The sequence below is a fragment of the Silene latifolia genome, chromosome 9, assembly GCF_048544455.1.
Source record: "Silene latifolia isolate original U9 population chromosome 9, ASM4854445v1, whole genome shotgun sequence".
Taxonomy (NCBI): domain Eukaryota; kingdom Viridiplantae; phylum Streptophyta; class Magnoliopsida; order Caryophyllales; family Caryophyllaceae; genus Silene; species Silene latifolia.
Genome location: NC_133534.1, coordinates 194677970 through 194690308, shown reverse-complemented (window position 1 = coordinate 194690308; position 12339 = coordinate 194677970). Strand labels below are relative to the sequence as shown.

The 12339-nt window shown below is 33.2% G+C and overlaps 1 protein-coding gene across 1 annotated transcript; it reads left to right on the top strand.

The window, feature by feature from the left end:
- Positions 1–9326: 9326 nt before the first annotated feature.
- LOC141600346 (spermidine hydroxycinnamoyl transferase-like) lies at positions 9327–12276 on the top strand. The gene is made up of 2 exons (XM_074420567.1): positions 9327–10342; positions 11538–12276. Exons 1-2 carry the CDS (start codon positions 9405–9407, stop codon positions 11971–11973), a joined length of 1374 nt encoding a protein of 457 aa, XP_074276668.1. The 5' UTR covers positions 9327–9404; the 3' UTR covers positions 11974–12276.
- The last annotated feature ends 63 nt before the right edge of the window (positions 12277–12339 follow it).

The following is a 12339-nucleotide window of genomic DNA, read 5'->3' as shown; positions in this document are numbered from 1 at the left end:
CTAGCCCGAAACACATCCGGAAGTCGTCGTGAATACTTTCGTTGAGTATAACCCAAATTTCGAATAAATGTGTCCATAATCCAAACCCATATCAATTTAGGGCACGGTGTGCCGAAATACCCCTTATTAACATGAATTCGGTGGATTAACATTCATCACCCACTTCCCCTACGTAACAAGGTTTGTACCCCGGTGTGGCCGAGTGCACTCCCTCACGAAATAGGTTTTCATGGTTTCTACTCTTTGGTAAGGCTATGTCTCAATTGTTTGTTTTAGCGAGAGGTCATGTCAATTTATTATCTATCACGTTTTAAGTGAACTAAAGCGGTGAACTACGATAATTTGAATTGACACGGTCGATAAACTCGATAAAATAAGGATGCATGTTTTAGTTATGGCGATTTAGCGATGCATGTGACATAAAATAAAATGCAAGCATAAAATAAATAAATCCTAGTATGGCCTTTCCTAAAATAGAAAAACTATTTATCTATTACATATTCGGAAACCAACTCCATTGGTCCCTTGAACTTCGGTTGTGGCACGCATCTCGAGGTAACACCGTCTTTATGTATCGCCATTCTTGAAGAAATCCGTCTTTGGGAACTCCGGAATGAATAAAATTACATAACAAATTACATAATTTCCTATTATACATTTGTAACTAAAATAAAATAAATCTATTAAATTACAAAACGGTGATACGAGATCACAATAAAAATTACAACCGAATCGATATTCCCATACATTTCGGGAAATACCAATTAAAATCTAAGGCCATACTAAATAAAAATACATAATTCAAAATTACATAAATTAAAATTATGACAATCATAAAGAAAAATGCAGCATTATAATATGTATGAACATGCTCAATTTTTATGCTAAATCGCCTTTAAATAGCCAATATCATATATTACTCGGTTTTTACGGATTTGCGTGATTTCAACGTTTTATAATCACAAAAATTACATAAACTCATATTTATGCATAAGTTAATTACCCTAACCTCTTAGGACTCAAAATATAGTCTTCACTAATAATTTGACCATAATTAACTTTTATTTACAAAATTGTTCATAAAAGGACCAAAAATTACAAAAATAAGCCATTAAACTTCAAATAAATCACAAAAATTCCAAATAAATTTGAAATTTGAAATTTAAACTCATGAACATTCTGGAAAAATTCCATGACACTCATAATGTTCAAAATCTTAGGTTAAAAATTTCGAAAAATTTTCGGAAAAACAATGTTGCGGTTTATTGATTTTAATAAAATAATCATAAAAATATGGAAAAATTATTTTCATTAACTTTTCAATTTTCGATCTGAAAAAGATAATAAAATGCAACATTATACGTTTTTCCTAAGTCATAGATTATGTTTTATTAATTTTCCACTAATAATGTCACTATTTATGCTATTTTTCTTCAATAATCCATAAATCATGCAAAAAGACTTCTTTATAGCCAATTATTTTACACACATCTTGTAAAATTGCATGTGACAACATATTAATTTTCTATGACTAGATTCGAAAATTAACTCATATTAACCTATTTTTCACTTAAATCCGAATTTAATAATGAAAAATTCATTTTTCGAGCATACAAGTCCAAAAATTATGAAAATTTACAGGTTATCTCAAAATAATATATGTGACAACATATCCAAAAATCAACTTAAAATTCGAAGTATAGCTAATTTTAGACCAAAAATGACATTTTTACTCATAAAATCATATTTAAATGCCATTATTGTAAATTATGAACAATAAAAATCCGAAAAATTAACCAAAATATCCTAAAACATTTTAGGACCAGAAATATTAACATGCATGTAATAATTTCGTGATATATCATAATAACACAAATTTTACAAGTTTTATTTGTTATTCATATAACTCGGAAAAACTTTTAACCAATTTGCATGCAAACAAACGTGGCTCTTGATACCGATTGAAGGAAAAGTAGATTCATATACATACTAACATATTCAAATATGTTATAATTAATTTGTCATAAAATTAAAACGGATTTTATGCATGCAAACAATAATAAAATAGAGGAGAAATCATGTCCTTACATTGATGGATTTCGGTTATTAGGGCACAAAAGAGATCACCTTTCTCTTTTGATCTTGAGCTTTCCCTTATGGATGAACAAGATCTAAGTATAAGATCTCTCCCCAAGCTTTATACCCAAGGCTTCTCTTAATTTAATTAATATTACAAAATACTAGTATAATATTAATCAAGGTAGAAAATTGAACCAAAACTTTTATAAAACACTTATATGTTTCGGTTTTTATGAGAGAAGAAGAGGAGGAAATTTCTTCTCTCTAGAACTTATGTTTTTGGATGATAAGTAGAATGAATAATAATACATAACACTTAGTATATTATTAGGTAAAATTATAAGAAAAACAATGATGAGTTTTTCTTCCCAAAACCGTGTAAGAGGAGGAATAAAGGGAAGCCAATGCATGGACTTGTTTGTCTTCACAATGCACCATAGGCTTGCATGGCTACTAAAGCAAAACAATCATTATGTTTAGCTACTAATTAAACAATTAATTAGCTTAATCCTCTTCCTATATTTCAGTCCATTTGGTAATATGGAATCCATATTATATTTGTCAATTGTCAATATGTCACATGTCATATGTGACATAAATTTGTTATGTAATTTTTAACATATTAAAAATCAACGTATTAATAAAAAATACGTCACATACAAAAATCGACTTAGTAATTATAAAATTACTTGTGCCAAAATATTTTACCATTTATAAATTACAACTGATTGTATTTATAACAATTCATTCAATTTAATTGTTACATTAAACAATTATTTCATCCGAGTAATGATACAATTCAATTACTCAGACCGTATCTTATTTAATCACATTTCAATATGATACGTAAATTTTACTTCCAAAATCGTCCGTCAATTTTCAAGTAATTTAATTAACTCGCAACATTATACGATTAATTAAATAATCAATTAAGAGTATTGCCCTTTAGGTATGACCTAGGGGGTTAACTGATCACCACCGTCTCACGACAGTAATGTCAAACTCTAGTCAGCCAATCATTACCGATATATGTTGACCGATTGATAACAATATATTACTTCCCAATTGTATTCATTTTAATGAGACTTAAACATGTGATCATCATGATCAATAGTCGTGATCGCATTATTGTCGGAGGACACATATTCCAACATAAACATGATAAGAATTAAATAAAGAAAGTTACAGCAATTTGGCAGATTCGTCAGTTGTCTTGTTTAATTTCTTTGGTGGTCTTAAATTATTTTTTTCCAAAAAGTTAATTAAGAGACTAGGGTTTATTTCAAGTGTAGTTTATGCATATAAAATGTCGTAGTAATATTCCATATGGTTTATCTCGGATGATTTATTTATGAACCTGTCGCCGAAAAGTCCGCGAATCTGCTAATGTTGTAAAGAATGCTTCGAAACCCTAACTTATATGTCAAACCTATTCTGGTTATTTTTCATACATTAAACTTGAAGAGTCTAGATAATGCTAGGAATTGGAAATTCTCAAAAATCTTATGTTAAACTTGTTTTATGAATCGATACTTTTTATACGACGAGATTCGTCAATATTTATAAATCTTTCAAGAAAACCTTGATAAGTGTGGAATTTGAGGAAAGTCTATTTCACAAGAACTGTATAAATGAGTCTTATGGTTCCAACCCCATTGGTCTTGCGTCGTTTGAGTTTTTATTGAATTAATTGTGAATTTTATAGTGAGACGGATTTGTGCTGTAAAATGGTAGAGTTAGAAATTTAGCTTTGAAGTTGTCAAAAGGATTAGGACGTGATGGGCATAGGATAAATGCATGATTAGTTGGTTGGTTATGTAGTAATTGTACATAATTATGTTATGTAGGTTATGGATTTGTAAAGGATTGATTTGGTTGCTTGTGTGACTCGAAGAATTGCCATCAGGTAGGATAACTACTCAACTATAGCTGTTATTGTGTTGATTATTACATGGATGTTCATATGTTGAATGGATGTTAGCTTCTGGCTGGTTATTGAATTGGATGATTATTATTATCAGTTGTATGTTATGCATGTTCATATGGCTTTATTCTGGATTGGTTTGGTTTATGAATTGGAAGGCCCCAAGCTTAGTCCCCGGTGGATAACGTGGTTGTGTATTGGAAGGTCCCAGGCTTAGTCTCTGGTGGATAACGTGAGTAATGGAAGGCCCAAGGCTTAGTCTTTGGTGGATAACATGGTTAACTGAGGATATCTTGGAATATATATATATATATATATATATATATATATATATATATATATATATATATATATATATATATATATATTTGCGATCCTCTGAGAACCATCAAGATAATGAGAACCGTGAGAACCACTCACAGCTCTTGGATCAAACTGAAATTTGACGGTGAGAAGAACAGTGATTTAACCATATTCTAATTCTAATTTTGTAAACTGTCGTCCCACCCCTAAAACCTCAAGACACTTTCATTTTTCCAAATTTCCTTTCTCTCTCATATTTTTTTTCTCTCTCTTCGACTACAAATCCTTCGACGCATTCTAGCTCTTTCTTTTTCTACGTTCGATTTTCACAAACATTCTGATCGAAATCTTCGACGATCAAAATCTTCCTCGCTTCTCCAGCAATGGATCCTGATAATTTGACGAGGTAAAGTTTTGATATTGATGATTAAGTTTTGTGAAATTACAGTTTATGTCTTTTTGTCTTTGTAATTTTTTTTATTTGTAGATTAAATTAGTTGAATTTAGGCTTGATTAATGTGTTGAAGTCGTAATGATGGATTATGTTTGTGAAATTAGGGTTTTCGTGAATTAGATTGGGGAAACTGAGAAATTAGGGCTGGAGAAGTTGAGAAATTACATAAATTGGTTGAAATCATGAAATTAGGGACTGAATTTCACAAAGTTTCCCTAATTAAGCTAATTCATTGTTCTTATATGGCAAATTATTAGATTCATAGTCTTATTGTTCAACCTGTGTGGAATTTAAGTTTCAGTCTCAGTTAAGCAATAATCAAGCGTACGAAAATGCTTTATTTCGCTTCGTTGATCATACAACTTGTCATCATGTTTCGATTATTTCTGAATTTTTCTTTATGAAATTTGCAGGTAGCAACGCAAAAAAGTGAATCCAACTGAAATCACCTACCACAGTTTCTGGAATAGAACTCTATAAATGTGCATTTATTTAGAAGATAATTTTGGATATTACTTTTTTGTTTTTGTATGCTAAACGAAATAAGTGGATGTTTGGTAGGCTTGATCACAAAGATGTGATAATAAAATTATAGATAGCCAAACATGTGTCCAGTGTAACTACTTCTAGAATAAACAAGAAAAAATCTGTGTACTTTGCTTTGGTTGTTGAGTCCTTTTTCTTTAGAACAGCCCAAGAATCACTATAGTAATAATTGATCAAAGTATTTAGTTTGATTGAGATTTTATTCTTTTTTTTAAACGTATATTATGTTACTTCGACACCTTACTTTTGGTCTCGTGTCGCATGTCCGACACTTTATTTTAGAATAATAAAATGAAAATTTCACGGGAAATAATAGTATCTGACACTTGCAGCCAAGTGAGCGTTACAGAAGTGTATAGTACCTCGATTAATCATTTGTGAAATTAACCATTTATGAATTTACGACTCATATTAAAATGGTTGATATCGATGGAAATTGCAGATACATGGAGTGCTAAATGCTATAAGTTGGGGAATACTAATGCCATTAGGAGCCATAATAGCAAGGTATTTGAGGGTGTTCAAGTCAGTGGACCCAGCTTGGTTTTACATACACATTACTTGCCAAACCTCGGCCTATATTCTCGGAGTTGCTGGTTGGGGCACCGGTCTTAAACTCGGTAGTGAATTAGTCGGGATAGTTTACCATGCTCACCGGAACATTGAGATCATTCTTTTCTGCCTCGCCACGCTTCAGGTTCAGATTTTTCTCCCTTATTTCCTTTGATGTTAATTATGCTAGAATTGAACAAGCACTCTCTGTTTACTACATCATTAGGCAATTTCTATGTTTGTGTATTTTTTGCTTGATTGTGGAGTAGTTCGTCATAATTAATTTGGTTGCCCACACTGGCCCCACTTATGCTAAGCACTCCCCTTTTGTTTTGATAGGAAACATGAGAACTCATTCTATGGCTACGCTCTTTATTAGGAATGAAGTTAGATGCTTAGGTTTCCCAGTTAATCTTTCTACTTATGAGTCCTTATTTCATGCCAGAATTACATATAGGATGGCTTTGCCCGATACGATCATGTCTTAGTCTTCCTTTATACAATGGAATAGCATTCCTAAGCTTATGCTTATACTTTTTTGCTTTATATGACAATTGGGACTTTGCTTTCTGAGCCACCTTCTTCTCGCTCCAGAACGTTTTTAAGAAGAAGCATTAAATCAGATTATATGTGTATGAAATAAGGTTCTATTTGCATGAAATAAGGTTCTATGTTCATCAAAAAGTTCTTCAGTTGCATCAGTTGGTTCTGTTATGATACTAATTTACTGTTGGTTAAGGACATTAATTTTATACGTGCATGAAATAAGATTCTATCACTACGCCAAATAATCGGTGCAACAACGGTTAGATAAGGTGATATACCGTTGTAATACAAAATACGGAACCGTTATTACATCGACCGTTGTTATTTCGTGACTACGGTTGTTTAAAAGGCGGAACCGTTATGAAATGTAAATAACGGGTTCAGATAACCGTAATACAATATTAAGAACGGTTCAAAAACCGTTGTCTATAATATTGAAATCGTGGTAGTATTAGTCTGAATGCTCTACGGAAACCTATGACAACGGTTTTACTGAAACACAACCGTTGTAAAATAGTAACTATGACAACGGTTTATGCTTATCAAACCGTTATAAATGTCATGAATTCGATAACGGTTTGTGATTTTTAAAGCGTTATATTATGGATGAATATGTCAACGGGTTTCTATTTAAATGCGACCGTTTTCAATAGATTTATTGACGACGGTTTTATTTTTAACCGTGATCGAATTTATAAATATTTTTTATAAAAAAAAATTGTTTTAGCGAGTTCAAAGAAATTCTTTGAAATGCTAATTTTTGCGATGGCGAGTTCATTGAAATGCTATCTTGCAAAATAGCATTTCAGCGATTCGCATTGCAAAATTTCAATTCAAAGAACATCGAATATTACACAGATTGATCAATTCAACCCAGCATCAAAATATTATAAACAGGGTGACCAAAACTAAAAATCCAGCATCAAAATATTCAACCCAGCATCAAAATATTATTAACAGAATATATACACACTTTCATAATGAGAGAACTATTGACACTCCGGTAATGAAAGAAAATAAGTGACCCACTTATTTCTCATGTCATCGAGGTCTTCCTTCGAATAGGTTGGGTCTTTGTTGTTGATTGTAGGTGGGAACTACAAATCAAAATATACTTAATCAAAATAGACAGAATAAGTGAAATATTACACAGAATTAAACCCAAGTTACGTTTGAAGTAGTTATTAAAACACACTAACCGGTGAGGGTATGTCGATATACTTTCGGGTGATAATCTCCCACATGGACCGACAACAGAAAAAGGCTTAGTCGTTGCTGCCTAGTTTTTGTATAGGAGACTATTAATCACATACAAATAAGCTAAATTAGATCAACCTCTCGAATAAACATAAATTAAATTATAGGAGTAATTATTAAGAATACACATACTTTTATCCTGACAAAAGTTGGACTTGATGTTCTCATTATTTGAAACACCCTAATTCATAAATATATACAGGAAATTATAATTAGCATTTGGCTCAGTAATACTGATGGGACATTAAAAGGATCCTAGTCTTCAAAGGTCACACAATAACAATTGACATTATAATGTAAGGTTGTAAACTTACTCAGTCATCAACTTTACAAATTTATCAGTGAGAGAATGTCCGCAAGAGTCAATCCAGTACACTATGCCTTTTTTCACACTGATTACCATTAGCAACCAATGCTTGCTATGAAATATTGAAAATTGAACTGTTAGTTCATATACATGCACGTAAGCGTGTGTTAATAAATGAATAGAATCGTGATTCATTATAATAAACTACTATACATACTGATTCTCATTGTATGGGGCAAACCATAGGCTTTTGGGCATCATCAACCGTTCAGCAATTTTCTCGTTGTACTCTTCGTATGTGTATCCAAAGGACTTATGAGAGAACAATTCATGTGACACGAATCCGTAGTCATGAGAAACATAGTTCCTCTCAGCCATGTGTGTACACAGGTACCTATTACGTCAAATGGAACGAAGAATGTTATTTTCATTGATGATTTAAATAAACATCACTATTCGTAAAACCAAATGCCTAGTTTTAAGTAAAAAACTTACTTAATCCAAATTCCAATGTGCATAGCATCTAACTCGTCAAGGTCGAGAAACTGACACAGTAATTCCCCATCCATATAAATAATGAAACCGAAACCTATAACATCCTCTGCGATGTCAATCATGAGTACTTCCCCGACAGCTAGCTTCTTTTCAGCCAGCTAGTGCAAAGCTACGAACGCTGGAGTACTCAATTTTTGCTTATAATCGTCGGTCTGATATTTATCTTTAAGAGGAACACCAACGTTGGGTGTTCGTACAACCCCGGTCCACAATTTAGAAAAAAAAAAATATATACATTACACGAGACGTCATATATAATTTAAATAACCAAAAAAAAGGAAAAACTCACAATCAATTTTTCAAATTATTAATACCTCTTGAATTTTGGGTGGAGAGGCAGTCGAATCAGTGACTTTTGGTGTTGATGTAATAGTCCTAATTTCAGCCATAATGGCTTCGTGTAACTCCTGAAAATGTAAAAATACAAATACTTACTATATGTCAGATAAGGTTACCCTAATAAATTTAAAGGCGTTCATTATATAAAATGCGTTCGCTTTAGCATAACTACCCCGGAGATGTCAACAGTAATGAATTCTTCAGGCCATTGCACAATAGAACCCACAGCATCTTGCAAAAGCCAATTATCACTACATGGTACTATTAGAATACCATACTTCTCCAGATAAGGCTACCACGTGAATTTTCAGTTATAATTATAAAGTTTCAATTATTTAAAAATTACATTGATTCCAGTGCCACACAGTCTATAAGAAGTAGAATTCGGATGATTATTTAAAAATTACATTGATTGCAGTGCCACACAGTCTATAAGAAGTAGAATTCGGATGTGTATTGTACTGTACCCTCAGAAGATCAAATAAGCTAAAATCTAAAAGTGCTTAGTAGAAACTAAAAACAAAAAAAGTATAGTTGAAAAAATGGGCGTGACATTAAAGTCAAGGCATGTTGTAGTACCTGCTGAGGCAACATGGCAAGGCATACTCCCTTTATCTGAATTAGATCAAGTCGGAGTTATTGGTCACACATCTGTCTTATACTTTTATGATCGACCTACTAACCAAGATTGGGTTGATCCATCTCACAACAAAGTGATCAGCACCTTGAAAGACTCCCTAAGCCGGGTCTTGGTTCCATTTTACCCGTTGGCGGGAAGGCTAAGCTGGATTGAAGGTAGTCGTCTCCAACTGCATTGCAGTGCCCTGGGATCTGAACTAATAGAGGCTGATTCCACCAACAAAATCAGCGACTTTGGCAATTTTGTTGATAGTTCAAAATCAATGTTCAAAGATTTACTACCTCACATTGATAATGAGCATTCGCCAATCGAAGACCTCCCGTTGCTTTGTGTGCAAGTCACTCAGTTCGCTTGCGGTGGCATTTGTCTCGGGTTTCAATTCTCACATGTCCTTATGGATGGAAGAAGTGTTTTTCATTTCATAAAAGAGTGGGCCCGCTTGGCTCGAGGTGAGTCACTTGAGATTGCACCCTTCTTGGACCGCCTCCCTCTGAAACATACAACTGCCACCACGGTGGACCACCAAGTGGATGCTGGAAATCTTCCATTTGCTCAAATGGCGGACACTAGTTCAGGAGATGATGCACAAGAGGAGACGGTGGAACCGAGGTTACCAACCTTAGTACTAATGACAGCAGATCAGATTGAGAGTCTAAAGAAGGTGGCTAATCAGGGTTACATAGCGGAAAAGGTTAGTCGACCTTACAGTCGGTTTGAAGTTATTGCGGCATATGTATGGCGATGTATGACTGCGGTGAGAGAATTGGAAGCCGGTCAAATTACGGCCTTGTACGTTATTGCTGAGGGACGCAGTCGTCTGAATCCACCATTGCCAGCGAGGTACGTCATATTTCATACGTGCTTTAACCATCTTTCTCTTGCTAAGAGGACATGTAATATTTGCCTTACAATAGAGAGGATGTTCTCTTAGAAGAAATAGAGTGTTAAGAGGATGTTTTATTTCTCTCTATTGTGGGTGCTCTTATCGTTATCAATAACATAGAAACTTGGGTAAATACGTATTAAAGTCCAAACTTATCAAACAATTTCCAAATCATTATATTTTGGAGGAACTTCATACCATTATATTTCCAAATCATTAAAGTCCAAACTTGTCAAACAATTTCAAAGTCCCCAATTTATCTCTGGGAAAAAAAAAATCACAATAGTGAATAGTGATATGATGACATCGTGCTCAGGTTCGGGTTGACCTTCATCGGTCATCTATTGCTCGTTTTAAATTTTCATCCAACTCATTTGTTATCCGTGAAACTTAAGGGATTGTTTAGTTCACGGGCATTTAGTTCACCATTAGAAGTTCCAATAAAATTAAATTCGTATAAATTGGAAAAATGTTGTTTGGTTGTCAAGGGTAGGAAAATGAGTTCATTGGGAAATGAGAATAATTAATTTATGATCAATTAAAAGATACTTCTTCCCATTCAAATCAAAGGTAAAAGTTGTCTTTAGTTATACATTATTAATTATTATAAAAATTTAATATTTTAATAGCATTCATGATAATAAATATATTTAGTTACACATTATTAAATATTATAAAAATTTAATATTTTAATAGCATTCATGACCATAAATCAAACAAAATCTCGTATGATTATATTTTGTCTTATAGATTTAAAATAATATCAAAGATTTCCTACGACCATTAATAGTGTCAAAAAACAAGTATTACCTTTAATTTGGATGAGAGGGAGTAACTTACTCGTACATTGAAAATTGGATTAGAAGGATTATTAAAAAGTAAGATCCCGTACAATAAAAGACAGGCATAGTTCAAAAATTAATGTCATACTCTTTCTAGCTCATTTTTATTTCCCTTTTCATTTTAGAATTATTTAGAGTTACTATAAAATTATAAGAGAACAATTTTACCTCTTAAATTTGAGATACTGAGACATAAATAATTTATTGTTGTATTCTCTTAGGCACAACTGCACAAAATTCTAATCTGGTTGATTGTTTGTGAGGACTGTGTTAGCTCATAATAACATCGCATATTATTTGTATTACACAGCTACTTTGGGAATGTTATCGTTCCAATGAAAGCTTGTAGCGAAGCCGGAGAACTCATATCAAAGCCACTAAGCTATGCTTGTAGTAAAGTACGGCAAGCGGTTCAACAATTGACAAACGAGTACATCAGAGATACCATTGAGTTCTTCGGAAAGGAGCAAAGTCTTAGTAATCACCAGTTTCTTGAGGACCGAGGCGACATGATTGGGACTGCGCAAAGCAGCTCAGACATGTGGGTTACGTGCTCCTTGAACCTCCTCGCTCAAGGCCTCGACTTTGGTTGGGGCAACGAAATTTATGCCGGCCCTCCCACAGGTTTCACCGACGATAGAAACTTCTTGATCTTACCCCATTTCCGCCATGATGGCTCTGTAAAACTTGCAGTAGGGTCGCGACATCAGGATAAGTTCTTGCAATTTTTCAATAAATTGTGCTAAGATAATACGAAGTAGTGGGTGGGTGTCACTTTCAAACAATGATGCCTCTAGGAACTGTGTGGTGTTTTATTTTAGGGAAAATAAGTTTCACCAATTTGTTGATCTATTTAGAGGTGCCAATGGGTCACTTTGGTTGATTATGGGTAGGGCCGAACCAATTGAGTTGTTTAGATTTTGGGTTTTGTTGGGTCATATTTAGATTTCGGTCTGTTCAACTATAGACCCATAATTTCAATTTAATTCAACTTTTAGATTCATGTATTTTAGTTTTAATTTATGAATGTCAATTAAGTTTCATTTGAATCATTATTTCATGATTAAGTTAGTTTGCTCGGGTTATCCACTAACATGAGTTAGTATCGTGCC